Source organism: Hippocampus guttulatus, chromosome 17 (genome assembly GCF_054856545.1).
Source record: "Hippocampus guttulatus isolate MCC_2025c chromosome 17, RoL_Hgut_1.0, whole genome shotgun sequence".
In the NCBI taxonomy this organism is placed as follows: Eukaryota; Metazoa; Chordata; class Actinopteri; order Syngnathiformes; family Syngnathidae; genus Hippocampus; species Hippocampus guttulatus.
Genome location: NC_141277.1, coordinates 6,325,758 through 6,343,267, shown reverse-complemented (window position 1 = coordinate 6,343,267; position 17,510 = coordinate 6,325,758). Strand labels below are relative to the sequence as shown.

The following is a 17,510-nucleotide window of genomic DNA, read 5'->3' as shown; positions in this document are numbered from 1 at the left end:
CAGGATAAGCGGCCGTCTCTCATCCTGCAGTACTTGGAGAGCGAAGTACGTATATTTTCACATAGTACTTATTGTAAAAATATTCAGAACCGCTAAACGAGAGAATTGCGTTCCTGCTTTTGTGACTGAAAATGCCACTTTTATTTTTCCCTACAAGTACAGTATGAGGTCAAGTACAAACTACTCGCGCGTTGTTCATCCGTAAATGTGTTAATGATTTATTTTGGGAGGGTAAAGTTGTTCTCGTCACGGAGTAGTCTTTGCTCTGTGCGTTTGTGTGTGCATACACAGGCCCATTTTGTTCCCTTTTCAAGCCGACATGTCGGGTTGCGGCTGACCTCAAGCGCTTAACAATTAAGAACAGGATGTCTAGGATAAAGACCCCTTGCACTCCCCCTTTCCAAACTTCTAACACGCACACATTCCTCCCACTGGAATGTAATGCAACAATAGGAAACGCAATGAAGAGCAAAGACAATCCCCATTCTTGTCCGAATGGGATCAAGGCACTGGACTCTGTATAAGCTTTTTAGCGAGACGTTTTTGGGTGGTGGCCATGACTGGACGGGCTGCGGGGGCTTCGTTAACGTAATCATGCTGGACTTTGCTGTCTGCTGAATTGTAGCCATCTCCATTCATTGACTGTCATAACAACCGCTCATTAAGATAAAGTCAGATTGTGCAGATGAAGATTGACTGATGGGCGACCTGAGTGACGCGGGCCTCGGGCCGTACTCGGTGATGTGGGGGGGCTATGTTGAAAGGTGACGCCAACCACACACGACAAAACATTCCATGAAGAGGAAGGTGGCCATTAGTGTCTTATTTGGATCATTCAACCTGAAATGTTTGCTAACGTGCGCCGCTCTCCAGTGCACCCGTCGGGCTCTGCTCTCGTAAGACCACCGCCAAGTCACGAGTGGCTGGAACAGCAGGGGCGGCCTTAGCTGCTGGGTTCACGAAACATCTTTCCCAAGGAATTGTCCCCTTTTTCTGTTGTTGTTGTACCATGTGAGCCTGTCCATCCGAGCTTTGTGAGCCTCTGTCAGGCCTGGTTGGGTAATTAAAAAGGCAAGCGCTCAAGTTGGGATCATTAGGACCTGTCTGGCATGCTTTTTGCAACACAAAGAAAACTAGAATAACACTTAGTCGAGCGCAGACCTCAGCTAAGGTTGAGCTGTCAGCAAAAGTGAGGAAGAAGTTGCTTGTTTTGTTTGTCTGTCTGCACGTTAGCAGGCCCCTTCCTGGTTTACGTTGCATGACATAAGCTGACTGGCATAAATTATTTTCCATTTGGAAGTGCAATTGGTTGCATTGAAAATGAAAATAGAATTTCTGGAACAAAAATTGTGAGTTGTCTTTTGTAGTATTTGTGTTTTTGTCCATCTTTGTCTTAGCTTGACCCTTTTCTGGTTTATGACAACAAGGACGGTACGGTTTTGATTTTAGAATTGTGGAGTGCGTGTGTGGGAGGGGTGGGAATGTTGGGGGTGACCGCTCCATTGTGACTCAAATAGCAAAAACACAATTTAAATGCCATATTTTATTCACCCATTCATTAGCATCAATATAAATATATACTGTATTAAAAGCTGACATGTGGTCCTCCTCACCAGTAGTTGGCACTACACTCCAGCAGTTTGACATCATGTGCATCATCATGTGCGTTAGAAAGTCTTCACAATTTTCTGTCACCCATTTATTAGCATTAATATATATTACTTTCTGGTTCATCGAGCGTGTCTTTTGTGTTTTTGTTTGTTTGTTTGTTTGTTTTGGGGCCCGTCAAACCCATCCATCTATGATCGAAATGTAAAATTCGACCAACAAATGGTGAAGAAAAGAATACCGATTTCCTTTGTAAGGGTATCAAGTCCACACAACGCTCTTTCTTACTCGCACAGTGAACACTGGCCAACATTCATGAAACGACGCACCAATAAACACCACCAACAATATATGTTTTTTTTCTTCCGGGCTGAACGACGCACCGGATGCTCGTTGTCCATCTGCTGCTGACGTCTTGCACGCTCCACTTGTTACTCCATGTCTCCCACTCTCCCACTTGAAAAACTCTTTTCTCAGCCTGCTCTTCTCCACCGCCGCCCACTCGCCCTTGACCGCCTTGGCGTCAGACCCATCTCTCCCATGAAAGCTCTCTGCGGCCCTCTCAGACACTCCAACCAGTAAGAGTCTACCGAAACTTTAACGGGAATGACGTCTGAAATAGCAATGGCGGAATATGGGAAAAGTAACAATGACGATTGGTTTGAATGCTATTGAAATCACGGTTAATAAACACGATTATTCATCGACAACTAGAAAATAAATTCGAAAAAAAGTAAAATAACATTTCAAGGTTAAAAATAAAAAGAAATACCGGGTTTCATGCTGTGTGTTGGCCTCTTTGGATCAGTGTGGTGCTATGCGCGTATGCAGCACATTCGTACGTTAAGTTCAGAACAGAAGACGAATTTGCGCTTGAGCTTTATTAATATAACTTGCCTTTCATAGATTCGGAAGAATATAATACCTGCATGTATCTGTTTCCACAGCGTTAGTGTGTGAATATTCGTCCTTTGAAGGAAGATGTCAATGGGATTTTATATTGACCGCTGGCATTAGCACTGTCGATGTTTCGCAAACAAAGTATCTCGTGTGTGTAAATATTTTTGTTGTGTGTTTAGTTTTACATTAAACTCTAAATGGGGTGTTATTAAATATATACAGCATGATCAGGGAGGTCATGATAACAGTCATCACAGGCACAGGCAACATGGCACATTTAGGGTAAATTTCAATTAACTACCCAGCCGTAGTGAGTACCGATACCAGATATCAGCATTGGACCAATACCGGCCTTTTTTCAAGGTATCGGGTACTCATGACAGCTGCCGAAACCAGTCACTGATACTTGGCAACCAAAAAGTCTGACATAAAGTCCTCCTCACCAGTAGTTGGCACTACACTCTTGCAGTTTGACATCATGTGAATCATCATGTGTTTCTTCACCATTTTCTGTCAGTCGTGTCAATTTAAAGTTTCTGTTTTTCTGAGGGAATGTTTTTACCACATAATAAGGGTCAGAGAAGTGATTCAAACCTGCACCCCCCCCGAACCCCCCCTTATTCCAGCGTGCTATTCTAACTCCTCAAAAATAGTGTAACTCGCAAGAAAACCCTTCTTTCAGTCGACCCCGAACAAGCTTGATGCAAACATCGGCTTTTGTTGCGAAAGCAGCTGTCGTTGGAATTAACGCAAGTGCCTGTCTTGAGGGCATCTCAACACATGACCTCTCCTTGCCCCCTCCGCTTACAAACGCACACACTCAAACACGGACTCCTTAGGCGCAAACTGTGCTCCGGCCCTGACACGTGGCATAAAAAGAATGTTTGTGAACTCGTCGGCTCCGTTTTGATCTGCTTTGCATCTCTTGATGTGGGGCCTTGCAGCGCTCGGACCCAGCAGCCGTTGCACCTGCTTCTTCCTCGCTAATCGTTAACCCGAGCAGCACCGTGTGCCGGCGCTGAATGAGTTGTTTTGTGACTCGCCCCCCACCTCCCTTCCTCATCCTCCCGGGGTCACCCCATTTGCTCCCTCGGGGCGGTACCTGATACCTGGGCAGATTTTTATCCATCCTGGCTGTGCGATGGCGTTCAATGTGTGTGCTTTGAAAGGTGCGTTTTTCTTGATGTCTCGCAGTCAAACAGTAGCTTCCTGCCTGCAGGGCCCGTGCGCTGTTTAATTGGGGAGCTGCAACACTGGGCACCTGTGTTTCTATAACCCCCCTCCCCCTCCAGCCCCCCCGCCCTGTCTTCCTGAAACTCCTTCTGTCCTTCTTGACTGGCATGTTTGTTCCAAAGGTGGAGGAGATGAGATGAGATGAGAGCGCCTCTTGAAATTAGAGGACCAGGGTGTCGGTTCAGGTGTTTTTCCGTACGTGGTCTTCAGATCCTCTTTGGCTGGATTCACACTGCAGGTCGATTTCAGTTTCATGCCTGTTGTTATTCAGTTTTATTTTGCTCATGGGCCACACTTGATTTTGAAAACGGAGATGGACTTTTAATAAATGTACCTATATTTTTGCAACCCATTTCTCAATCAAATGAATGGGTTAGTTGAGGTGTCAAATTGTATTGTAAGGGCAATGGAGTTTGGTTGTTTCAACGATACAAAGTGGAATTGTCTCTGCCTTTAAAAGAGTATGTTAAAATTATACTGTATATAAATAAGTTATCTGTTTATAAAAAGGTGATAAATTTGTTGTGAGGACCAGTTGTCCTCGATATGCACTTTTAAGGACCGGTTGTCTGTCCCCTGTGCAGTGCACCCTTTTTGGCCCTGAAATATTTTTTGTGGAAATGATTTTGTCTTCAAAAAATAAAATGTGGTCTATTTAAGTAATTCAATATTCAAAATAGATGATGCTTGGTTGTTGCTTATATTTTACTGAAAAAATTGCTATGCAATTGCTTCCATGTGAAACAAATCAGTAGTGGAATTGCATCCAATGAATCAGTCAGCCTTGATCTGCATAAACAAATACTCAAAAAATTAAAGCCTTCTCACGGCGCAATCTGGGTCGACGCCCCCTATTCACGTGCCACGACGACAAATTGCGTGGGCACTCATTTGCAGGACTGAATTGCTCGGTCCGGTGTCTCTGTCTCGGAGATAAGTGACGAACTTTCCAGATGACTGGCGCGGGACAACCGAACCCCTGCCTTCCCCTACGCATCCACCCCCTCTGCCCCCCCCCCCCCCCCATCATCCCACTGATTGCCACACACTCCCCTCGCTGCTTTTTTGCCAGCTCCTTCTGCGGGGGCCGTCGTGTCTTTTGAGCTCTTGCCCCGTAATGGTGATGGACACATGCCTTCTGTTTCACACACACGCAGAGACACAGTGCAAGCACGGCTCTGTGGTTGCGTCGCCCACTGAGCCCCCAACCTCCCGGCCTGTCCTGCCAGCTTTGTCTGCCCTCAGCTGTTCCGGCCTGGTGCCTATATTGTACCGGCGGGCTCATTACCGCGAGCACTGTGGCCCGAAGCCACCTCGCTAATAGGCCCACAGTGGGGAGGAAGACTTCCGCTTGTGTGGCTTATGTGCTGCAACTGTAACTTTGTCTTTTCACTCTTTTGGAAGAACGACTCTTCTAAAAGTCAGATTCTCGATGGTTTTAAGCACGTGAAAGCCGCCTGGAATAGAGTTAAAAATATGCCGGATTGTTTACTTTTACCCAAGATCGGGTTGAAGATTGGATTAATGCACACGTACAAGGCCAAAAATGGAAAAGCTGGACAATGTCGTCAGAATGATACAAAAAAAAAAAGTCTACATTTCCAAAGATGTATTCACATCTCGGCCGTCAGTGGGCACCAGGTGGGCTGGCCTCACCCAAGCATGGTTAGCTAGTTAGCGCACTGTGGTAATGAGACCGCAAAAAAAAAAAAAAAAAGAGGGACGCAGACCCCGAGCATAAAAGCAGTCGATGCAGAAAATAAGAAGACGCCATTAGACAGACGCGCACTTGCAGGGTCGCTGCATTCGTCCTTTCAAATTGCTGAAAGAAATGGCTGTTATGAGGCTATCATCACCAAGGTAATGATCATAACAAGAAGAGTAATCCCCCCGGAGGACTTCAAATACATTCGCTGCAAATGGCGTCCAAAAATCGTGAATGCAAAGCCTTCCTTGTTGTCTATGAGCGTGGATTCTTTGGAGATTGGCCACGACAGACAAGTGTACATCATATTGCGTCGTCGTTTACAAATCGCCCGACTGTCAAATCCATTTTGGGGACTTGCATTCGGGATGTATATTTTCACTGGGACAAACACGTTGTAAAATGGGGGTAAATTTTGGGGTATGCTACAGCCTGCAAAAAAAAAAAATAATCCTCCAAAATTGATTAAAAAAATAACTAAATACATCAAACAATTGAAACAAGAGAAGCATTTTCGAAAATAAATGAGAGGACTACTTGATCTACCACTACTACTACTTCCATCGACAACAATAATAACACCATTTATAAAACTGTTTTTGAAAATCTGGTGGATATCCAAATAATATTGTATGATACAATGGACCCCCTGTTATTTGCGAGGGTCCAAACCGGCCAATGAGGAGCGAAAACCTGCATACCCCCAGTGAAAAAACAAAACAAAAAAGGAAACAAACCCCCCAAATAAATGCTGATTAGCAATGAATAATGGTTACCTCTGAAATGTGGGAAGAAAAAAAAGTAAAAAATATTTTAACTAACTGAAAAAAAAATATTAAAAAAAGATCTGTAAATATTCTAATCCATGGGTGCTGAACCGCGAGTGTCCGAGTGCCCACCGTAATTATTTCATCAAACACATAACGGGAAGCTCACCTTTGCCATGCTTTAATTAAAAATAATTCTTTAGAAACTCCCTATTTACAGTACATGTGCAATAATATTAATAACCGCATATATGAATTAAAAAATAGTCCCAATTCTTACCAACATGGGAACAAACTAAAAACGTGTATGGAGGCCTGTTTTTGCTTTTTGTCGTCAAATCAGCATCCACTCGCTTGCTCTGTAGGTAAGCCATCATTTACATTATGTACATCATGTAGAAAAAAGTTATTTTTTCACCCGCCCAACTCATTTGCAAGCAGACAAATCAAGAATGAAACGATTCTCCGTTGTAAAAAGAAATCATTGTAAACCACCCCCCAAAAAATGAAAACAATCAAGCATAGTTCGTTAAAAAGATGTTGCATATCCTTTGTCAGGTGTGCGAGAAAACAAGTCTTTGGCCGAAAAACTGCGATTGGTACTGAAAAAGATGTGACACGTAAGGCTGCAGATGTGTAAACGTGTTCGAGTCCGAGTCACACTGGGTCGCTTGAATTGGCAATGGCAAATAAATAATTGACAACCCCCCCCCCCCCTCCCAAAAAAAAAAAGGTTGCTGGTTCATCTTCAGAGTTGTCAGAAAGTCCATCCAGGTTCGAATCTGGCTCGTGAAGGTCCGTCCGGTAGGGGACTAGAGGTGGTCGTAGGCAGCTGCCGAGGGAGGGGCGCTGCGGGAGGCTGTGCTGTAATAGTAAGGTGAACCTGAGGGGGGCGCACACATACAAAAACAAAACCATTAATTTTATTTTCCCATATCCTCAACATGTTTTACCATGACCCTTCCATCTTATGACCAAAAGTGTCATCTTTATGGATGTAGTCTTCATGTATTACGTTTCTTTTGTCTCATCTATTTTTTCCTCATGCTAAATTCCAAACAGGATTTTACCGTTGTCCTGAAAGAGTTTGATTTTTAATGATGACTGCTATAAAAATTATATATTCCATTCGGCCTCCTGAAAGTGCTTTGAGCTAACTGCATTGTTCCTGCGCACGGAGCATGCAGCAGGCACGATGATCTCATGTTGCTAGAAACCATAGTTCTGAGCTCAATGGCAGTGACATTGGTTACACCCTGGACTGGTCGCCGGTTAATCACGGGCCAATGTAGACAAACAGGAATTGACACTCTCATTTCCACCGATTTATAGTGTTCATTGAACTGAAGGCTGAACGCTACTGAACTGCTGCCTTCATCACCAGAGGGGCAGTTTAAGACAGAAATAAATGCACTCCGCACGGAGGCTCAGCTTCTCTCTCAGCTTCTCGGTACGGCAATCATATTAGTTTTACTTCACAGAGGATGAAGACTATATGCCAGTATTGTTATATTTCCTGTGTACGTGTGTTGCTGCACCATTTGTGTTCAGATACCCGCTGCTTAAAGGCTACTAATAACACCACATTCAGTAGGAGCTAATTATTAGCTTTGTGCCAATGGCGTTTCGCATTACAGTATATGCTAGCATGAAGCATGTGGTTGCTTTTGATGCATGCAGTGTCAATTTGTGGGGGGGGGGGGGGGAATCATAAAATTGATCTAAGTGTGTTTCAACTCAAAGTACTTCATAAATACATGAAGCAGGCATTTTGGTTGGTTTGATCTTCCTGAAAGTGATGAACTGAAGCTAATTGAATTAAAATAAATAAATCGATCAGTCAGAAGTCCAATCAGTCACAATTTCCTGGCCAGCCACACTCACCCAGTATGCTGGAGTTGGTGAACCTCCAGGCTTCGCTGTAGGAGGCGTAGGGCGAGTGGCTGTAGGACTGAGCGGGGTAGTCGGCACCTTTTAGGGTTAAAAAAGAAAATAACACGTTGTAGGTTACACGATCCCTCTTTTTAAAAAAAGCGACAAGATTGTCCGTATCTCTGAAATGTTTATGCGCCGCTTAGCTCATCATTCACCAGCAGTTTAGCTGAGCTTGTAAACCATTAATCTACAAAGCAGGCGCGGGCCCAAATCTTTCGAACCCAGTGGTGCATGCCCATTGCCCTCCAGCCTCGTCTTCTTGCACTTCCTGCTTTAGCCTCCCTCTTTCCTCTCCTTAGCGCTCCCTTTTTAAATTGTATTTATTTTTTAAACATTCCAAAATCTAATTGGTAATTATGTCGACTGGAATGAAGCCTCATGAAGCCCCACCTCTAGTCCAAACCCCACAACCATCACCACCACCACCACTACCGTCCCCACCCCCCCTACCCCCACCTCTGCAAGGTAATTGTGTATCAACGCTCCCTCACTGCGAGCCCACCAGAAAAATAATAAATCAGACCCTCTCATTTCGCGCTTCGAAGGGCAGACTTCAAAAAAAAAAACAAAAAAAAAACTAAACACCACACACACATACACATAGTGGCATCCTAACAGACACACACACACACACACGCACGCACACACAACAAAGACCACCCTCCTGGGCCCCCTGGTTCCCATGGCAATGTGTGGTCAGAGGTGTTTGGCTGTGTGGGGGTAGTGGGCAGCAGGGTGGAACCCCCAAGCCTGTTCCTTGTACCCCCTGGGCCCGTATACACACACACACACACTGTTCAAGTCAACTCATTAAGTCCAGTCAAGCCTCCGTCGCAAACCGCTGCTTTTTCGTCAACCCCTCCTCCCACCACCCGGTGATGGTCTCTCCTGTTATGGGTGTTTTTGTGTGTGTGTGTGTGTGTGTGTGCGTGCACAGTACAACAAAATACGACTCGTACCCGCGACCACGCCGGCGATAGCCGATGAGGAATAGCCCGACTGAGCCGGCGACGGGATGGGAGGCGGGTAACCTGGCAGGGTGGAGCTCACCATGTCTCGCCCTGAAAAACATCCATAAAGTGAAATTATTATTGATATTAGTTGCGTCAGATATGGTTACTGGGTTTTTTTGGTTGGTCGTCCTCCCACGAGAGACAAAATTAGGTGCACCAAAATTAAGGCCACACCCAAAATATAAAGGCTTAATCTTGAGAAATATTTGGAAATTTACCCGAGCAGTTGATCAGCAAGGTTATTTTAAAATTTGAAATTTAAAAATGATACAACTAAAATTGAAAAAAATATTTTCGTTCATGAAATAATTTTTTAATGCTTTTGGAACAAAAATCTAAATGAACAAACTACATCTTTAATAAAACTAACAAACTAAATATATTTGTCACAGAGACGTCCTTTGTTTTCATCTTTGTCAATTCATTTCATACATGAGCTTCTGGCTTTCATTTTAAATCGAAATGAAAGTATTTATTTCGGTCTTACTGGACATCCTTACAAAAGACAACAGTTGTTTGAGAAATGTACATACTCCATGCATTGAAAAAAAAACGAATTCTAAAACTAGTAAAAACTCAACAAACCATTAAAAATGTCAACTAATTAAAACGAACAAACCTGGTCTCATTTTTTTTTAAACTAAATGAATTGACAAAAGTCAAAACGAAATGCAAAGTAACTGCAATGAAAAATGCCAAAATATTAGAAATGGCAAATTATTTTAACCGATGTCATCAAATATTGTGTTGGTTGAGTCTGCTCTATGCAACGTCTCCTGAAGCAGCATGTGGCTCATCGCCCAAATTTAGGCAACCGTGCGCAATTGTATGTTTGTCGCCACAAGGCCGCTTCGACTAAGTGTAAGCGTGATAGGAGCTGCCACCTTATCCCCAAAAGCAAATGCTCATGAGATGAATGGATAACCAAGGGGGATGTTGCCGGTACCTGAGATGATTGACTGGCTGCCAAACTGGCCATACACAGGTGCATGATGGGAGAATGAGTTGAAGGAATTGGGGAAATGGTTGCTAGCTCCGCCACTGCCGCCGCAGCTATTCAAAGAGACGGGTTTCTGCAGCTCCACAAATGCCATGTGGGACGGCGCCATGTTTGGCGAGGCGGGGCTCGTGCTGGTGACCTCCGGGGACATTTCCTGCTTCAGGCAGAGCGGCAGGGACTGGAGGGGCTCTGGACGAGGGTGCGGCGAGGCGGCAAAATGGAGTACATGAAACAATGGGGAAACTAAAAGCAATGGAAAACCAAAACGAGGAGCGATGGTGGCTAAAACTGGTTTTGGCGCAGTTGGGGAGGGGTGAACTCACCGGGCACCATGGCGTAGCCCTGATGCGCCGTCAGGTTGCGTCCGATGGCGGCGCTGGATGACGACAGGCTGCCCTTGGTCTCATCCAGGCTGCCGCTGATGAGCGACAGCGGGTACAAAGTCTGAGGGCCAAGGATTAGCTATTAGCCGTTTCCCCAGACACAAAAAGAAAAAAAAACTCAAACCAGACAAGCTGATCTCTTGAAATTCCAAACACGTCACGTGATGCTCCTGTCCTCACCTGCTCCGTCTTGCTACCGGAGGCGGAGAAGGAGTCCGGAGGGTAGTGGGGACGCTCAAAGCCGCAGTCCACGTGCTGCGAGAAGTGGTCCACCCGCATGCTTTTCCTGGGAATGCCACCGCCGCCGCTGCCCTGAGAGTCCACGCTGTGCCGACAGCTGTCCTGGTCGCCTGAAGACCGAAGAAAGAAGAAGACGACTATTTTGACCAAAAAATGTGAACAGGACCGGAAATTAACGTCATAAGGATTCATGAGGGTTAGAAGCTAAAAGACATTGCAGACTAGTTTGTTTGATAAAAGTAAGATGTCGTTTCAGTTTCCTTTGATTTGTTCCTCAACAAAAATGTTTCTTCATTCGTACCGTTAGTTGTTTCCAAAGTAGCCTTATCAGTTATTTCAAGAGGCCGACGATAACCGCGTTCAAGAGAGAAGCTAGCAAGACTTTCTTTCGGCGAAGTCGCCACTTCAAAATGGACACGGTGGTCACCAAACCTCGGCTTGGTGACGACTCGTTCTCACATGAATGGATAAAATTTTTGCTTCCGTTATCTTTTGAGCGACTTGGCAAAACAAAGCTGACCTTAGCTAGCAGGCTAGCTATCGTTTGGACCCCTCAAAAGGTAACAGAAAAGTCCAGCTCAAATGTTCTTGTTCATTGACGCGCCGATAGGTATGAATGCTTGTTGTTCTTTTAGCCAGCGTTGAGTTAATCTCTTCACCCAAGTTTTGCTTTTTAAAATAACAGTTTGAAGAGTGATATTTGCCCTAACGATTAGCAAAAAAAAAATCACTCTGGAAATTAGATGGCTGGATGTCCAATTCAGTCTTGACAATTGTCAGGCCTCGGCAGAGGTTTACGCTCAACTGAGTGTTCTTACTGTCATCGTGGCTCCTCTTGCCTTCGCTGCTAGCTTGGGGGATTCCCAAGAGGCCGCTAATGGAGTAGGTGGAGCCCAAAGAGTCCGAGTGCGGAGACTCAGGTGGGGTGACAGCCGAACTGGGAACTTGGAGAAGGCAAACGTGGGCGTGTAACAGATTTAGAAAGGGGGGAAAAAAACATGAATGGAAGGAAGGAGTCTTTGAGACTTACTCAGGGTTTGTCCAGGGCTTAGGCCTTTCCCATCCAGGGGGAGATTAAATGGCTGCTGGACTTTGGTTCGAATGATCCTGAAAGAGAAGAACCGTCATTTTGTGGCCCGAGAAAGCTTGCCTCACTTTTTTTCTTCTGTTCAAATGTATTCATAAAAACGATAATAACCAAATGCAGGGACAGTTTTGTAATCTCTTGGGGTCATACGAGGTAGAAACATCTGAGGCAAGACCAAAGAAATATCAGCCATTAAAGCAGCCGGACGGTTGTTTGGAGTTCTTAGCTTCTCCCTGGTAAACAACTGCTTGGAGACATGTCGTGTCAACGAACATCCTTGACACCAATTACTGCCCCACTGTACTATTCGGACAAGGATTCGGTAGCATCGGAAAAAACTGTCAATTTGAATTTGTCAATAGTGACGATCATGAGGATTTTTGGTGGTGACGCGGTCGCTGACCTGTTAATGGAGCTGACGCTGGGCACGGTGTCGCCGTCGCACACCGCCTCGGCGAGCAGTCTGTCCCTGATCTCCCAGGCGAACATGGTGGGGTTCTGCCGCTTGTACTCTGCGATCTTGTCCACCACCTTCGGCGTGGCCACTTTGGGCTTGGAGCCGCCGATCACGCCGGGCTTGATGCTTCCCGTCTCGTAATACCTGTGGAGGGGATAACCCCGTTTTTTTTTTTGTATGACTTTTCACATATCGGTGTGGCTCTGTTCACGTGTGTGTGCGCGCGTGTTATTTTTACATCTTACTGACCAATCGAAAGTGTTGAAAATGGCTTGTGCTATTTGACGATATCATGTAAATTGTTGAACAAGCATGGCGTTTTTGTTAAAGTTCCATTTTGTCCTCACTAGTAAGATGATGGAGCCTTTTTTTCTTAAAAAAGAATCCATTAACTGCCATAAATATCTCATGTTGCTGGCCACCTCTGCTAAAATCAGCTACATCCTTTAAACAGATTATTCACTGTGGTAAGCATTTCAAGCACTGAAAAAAACACATCTTGTATTTTTTTGGTTGGCTAAAACAGTCATTTAAATTGGAACGACTTGAAATTTTTAATTATTAAGATTGACCTGACAATTTTAGCAAGCACCTCACGCAAGCAAGTTGTTTGCTCTTAGCTGAGTTGATTTTACTTCGTTGGGTTCTGTAAAATCGGATTTCTTTGTTCAAAAAAATAATGCAGGAACTCCAATTTTCTAATTAGTCGAACCTAATATTTTCTTGAAATGCCCAACTTAAAATTTCAGCACTTTGTTGCTTTGAACTTTTTTTTTTAACCGTGTTATAGTAACATGTAGTTGTCCCATTGGTGTGAGAATGTCATAGTCAGAAATTGGTTGTGTTTGGACCCGCTAGTTGTTCTACGAAAAGCGTCCCAGTTGTAAACTGACCGTCCCAGGATCTTGCTGACGCAGCCGTGGCTCACTCGAAGCTGGCGGGAGATGTCGCACGGCCGGACCCCCTGGTGGGCCATGTCCACGATGCGCTGCCGGATCACCTCCGGAAGTGGACGGCCATTAACAAACATTCCGCCTAGTTGGTTAAGACCCCCATGACCTGGGGGAGGAGGGGGGATGAACACTTATAAATGTCAGGGAACTAAACACGGCAATTGTTTTCAGCAATAGTTTGCGATTTCTTTTATTTTTATTTTTTAACCAAGTAGCTCCCCAAAAAAATACTGAGCGCTCCAACGTGCGCAATGAAAAGCACGTCTCTCTTCTCTCTCCATTTGATCACTTTCTTGTAGACAATTCAATTATAGATTTCTAAATTTAAATAATTGTCAAAAATGTGTGAATTACATTCTTTTCATAATTATCTATCTACACTCTTGTCTTGCTGTCGTACGAACGGCTATTTCAATACAATCATTAAATATAAGAAAGGGGGCAACGCGTGCGCGCGAGCTGGGAAGCATTGCGGAGCGCGCGTTCGGGCACGCGCACGCACGGGAGGTCACCTGCGTGCACACTATCGCTTTTCATTTAACCCATTCAGTCGCATCTCTTTCTCGCAGCCTTTTGCCAGCTTTCATTTCCACATCAAACGCACACTTTGGAGTGCGGCGGGGGGGGGGGGGATTTTCGGGGGAGTAAAGTGGAGGAGGGGGTGGAGGTGGGGGTGGGGGTCTCTATTAACGCTGCCAGCCGAGTGTGGAGAAAAAAAATCTCCCCGCCAAGCTTCATCAACCTGCAGGATATTAAAGTCGAGTGCAACCCCCCGTGTGCCCCCACCCTACCTCATGTGTGGGAGTGAACTATGGTGGGCAGGTTGGAAAGAAGTGTGTGGGGGGGGGGGGGGGGGAATCCGGCGCATGCGCGCACAAGTGGCGTGTGCGCCAAAACAATGCATGTGTTCGTCATCTAATTAGATTGGATGCGTGGATGGAAAGCTCATTTGTTCTTGCTTAACAATTGTTAATATCACGTATAAAAACACAGTACAAAAATGAGAATAATGCTTTACTCTAATTTACTTAGTAAATGTTAATACAGTACTTTACTGGGAACATTCAAGTTGTTGGGGTGTCAATCAAACTTGTCACAAATGGAATAAAAGTTAATGAATGCTATATAGAATAATGTAATGTTTTAGGGGGGGGGTGTACGGTGACAACATTGAAGGGAATGAATGAGGAAAACGCAGCGTGTTGCATTGCAGATGTTTGGAAAGCAGCAGTAGCATAAACAGTTCTGTCTACGGTGTCGTGCACTGGTCCTCAAACTGTTGTGTGAGTCGTCTAGTCTCGAAGAATTTAACCAAAAAAAAAATTACTTTTTAAAAATGCAAATGGTTGTACTTAAAAGTTAGATACCAGAGTGTACTGAAAAAAAATACTGGACTGAAAAAGTGTCAAATGTACTGTCGAGGAATACAAAAAAAAAGATAAATACAACTGAACTGTACTTAAAAATGCGCTGCGCTGGATTGAAAGTGCAATACATTGGTCTATACTTAAAAAGTGTACTGTTCTTGAAATGAAAAAGAAAAAAGAACAGACTGGATATGAATTTTTTTTTAAGTTAAATATGACTTAACTGTACTTCCGATGTGTACTGTCCTGGATGCATATAGAAAAAAATTAAACCGTCTATTCAGTGCTGGAAGATTCAAATATTGCGTTTGATCTATTTTAAATGTTAATTGTATTTGCGTTTAATTCAGTGATTCTTTCACGAACCAGTAGAGGGAGCTCGTTTGCCAATCGTGGTCCTGGCGACGCACTTTTGAGTCCCGGCTGTTGTGTATTTACCTCTTGTACTGCCAGTGGACATATCCCTGAGATGTTGCTCCCTGCACGCCCACCAGCCAAACGTCAGCACACTCTTGTCCTCCACCCTGACCCCCTTTTTTCACTTCCTCTTCTTCTTCTTCCTTTCTTCTTCTACTGCCTGCACGGCCAGCCTGCCTCTACGGGCATGAGGACGGCCCGTCCAATTCTGCAGCAACACAACACTTGCCATCACCTATCACGTGTCGTTCGCATCATAGTAGAACTGCCTACATTTTTCATTTCCTGTCACAACTGTGACAAAAACAAAATATCAATGTGCTTGCTCAGTTTGTGTTTATTTTATTTATTTCTATGTTTTTTATGGAGGCAACTGGGCAAAAAAGAATCACTGAATGAAATGTGAGAAATATTTAGTCCTTAATACGGCGCACTACATTTGTTAAGTACAGTTCAGTTGTATTTAACTTTGATGTACAATACATGTGCATTTAATCTTTCAGCCTAACGTTTATTTTCGTTTAACTTCTGTGAATTTGTTCATTCACCTATTTAAGCGCCACGAAAGGCCATTAGGCTAACAATATTGATGTGGATTTCTTGAGTATTTTGTGTGTTCCAGAGGCAGAACAAACACTTGGCTGGTGTTCATTCAGAGTTTTCAAATCCCACCAAAAACTCATTCTAAAATAAACAAAAAGACCATTTAATTTGGACAGGATTCATGTGGTATTAAACTAGATGTTAGCTAACCGCTAAATGCTATCACGACTTTGGGGAAACTCTCTTCACCCCATTTCGCAGCTGTTTTAATGAGATTGTGTTGAAGAATTTTACCGTTTTAAATGTCACATTATCCAACGTACGAGGAGTGTAAAATGTGATAAGACGACGGAAGGAATTATGATTATTATTCGCTGTCACTGAGAGAAACGCCAAAATCAAAGTTGGTGATTTGAGTCTTTCGTTTTTATGTCGCAACAACAGTATATTTATTTTTCGGTTAAATATTTGAGGCATCATTTGCAGCATTTCTCTCACTTTCATCACGGTGTCAAAAAAAAAGATCCGTCATTTATAGAATTGATAAGATTTGATTAAAAAAATTCTTAACATTTACCACTCATAAGATGTATAGACATCAATTGTACTCAATCATATGTGATAACAAAACCGATTTATTTTTCATGTTGATGCAAAGATTAGTACAGTAGTCGTAAAAGCTGAGCCACTTAAAAATTGAATAAAGAAAAAAAAGTTGCTTTTTCATTGTAATGCATCTTTTTAGACTAAATTATCTAATTTTTGAAGTTGTTTATAGCAGTGTTTTAGTCATCAATCGAAGAAAAAAAAAAGCAGATGAGATTTTCTCTTTTTTACTTCAGAACTTAATTTACTCATTATGTTCCAATTAAATAGTAGGAATTGTACTGGGTTACTAGGAGTGACCGCAGTTTTAAAAAGAGATTTTACCTGACTAAGCACGGATTCTTAACGGAAAAAAACCTCACTCTACTTCGTAATTAAAAAAAATTTTTTTTTACTAAAAGTAGTACTGTATACTGAAAAAAAAGGTGTGTTGAAAAGGAAAAGCATCTGGCTTCAACTACATGACAAGTAAGGTATCAGTCTACTGAAAAAATGTACAGTATCTGGATCCAGATGATCTTGTTTCATGGAACCATTTGACGAAATAAAATGGAGTAAATTTAACACACCATTTTTTTCAGTGTTGTAACAGCATATATTTATCGTTCTCAACCCCAAAAACGAATTCCACTCCACTTTTTGTTTCCTCGAAAAGGTACCCGCTACAATTAAATGACCTTTTCTATTGTGTTACGGCCTGTGAGATGTGAGATCATTGCACGGTTAAACGTGTTTAAAAATATAGATTTTCTATGACAATAACCGTCTTCAATCTTAGATTACGGAAAAAAAACCCAATTACTTCGAAAATTTTATAACGTGTTGATATTTTACGTAGAACCACAAACGCTAACATGACAAGTCGGAAACAAAAGTTAGCCCGATTACACGTTTCTTTGCACATTCTTAGAGTTGCATTCATTTTTTATTTTACGACAAATACCCCAAATTGCGCATCGTTTCCAACTTAAACCACAACGGTGCTTATTCGTTTTCAATTAAAGCTGTGTTCCAGGCTCATTATTTATCATTGGCGTCATCTTTTAACCCTCAAAAGTACAACTAAAACCAAATCCAAACGCTCTTGACAAACAAGATGCACGCCGCCAACGTCACACAATCAACCTCGCGCCTCCCAAATAAACGATGACACGTTTTTTTACACACGCCGAACGAGCAACCTTCTTACCTTTTGCCGCTCGCGAGTGAAAAACGGCGATTCCCTGCGCGCTAATATCCAAAATGTTGCGTTCTCTCTCCCGGTGGCGTGCTTACGTACGTTTGTGCGCGTGGCCT

The 17,510-nt window shown here is 43.4% G+C and overlaps 1 protein-coding gene across 4 annotated transcripts; it reads right to left on the bottom strand.

The window, feature by feature from the left end:
* Nucleotides 1-6,378: 6,378 nt before the first annotated feature.
* Nucleotides 6,379-17,510, bottom strand: pax8 (paired box 8). 4 transcript variants are annotated; one of them, XM_086135453.1, is made up of 12 exons: nucleotides 17,404-17,510; nucleotides 15,087-15,273; nucleotides 13,222-13,387; nucleotides 12,275-12,472; nucleotides 11,815-11,891; nucleotides 11,603-11,728; nucleotides 10,725-10,894; nucleotides 10,485-10,605; nucleotides 10,108-10,350; nucleotides 9,108-9,209; nucleotides 8,098-8,184; nucleotides 6,379-7,096 (listed from the first exon to the last, which is right to left on the bottom strand). In XM_086135453.1, the coding sequence occupies exons 2-12, from the start codon at nucleotides 15,106-15,108 to the stop codon at nucleotides 7,026-7,028; spliced, it is 1,383 nt and encodes a 460-aa protein (XP_085991579.1). In that variant the 5' UTR covers nucleotides 15,109-15,273; nucleotides 17,404-17,510; the 3' UTR covers nucleotides 6,379-7,025. The 4 variants fall into 4 exon arrangements, with proteins under 4 accessions (XP_085991579.1, XP_085991580.1, XP_085991582.1 ...); XM_086135454.1 differs by having other exon boundaries at nucleotides 13,222-13,363; XM_086135456.1 differs by lacking the exon at nucleotides 10,108-10,350.

Bases quoted from the DNA above. Each gene is read 5' to 3' on its own strand.
- pax8 (XM_086135453.1), bottom strand. From the start codon at position 15,108: ATGTCCACTGGCAGTACAAGAG. The intron at 10,895-11,602 runs GTAAGAACACTC...TTCGGTCTTCAG, and splicing joins CAAGAGGAGCCACGATGACA to GCGACCAGGACAGCTGTCGG. The intron at 7,097-8,097 runs GTGAGTGTGGCT...CGCCCCCCTCAG, and splicing joins CACCAACTCCAGCATACTGG to GTTCACCTTACTATTACAGC.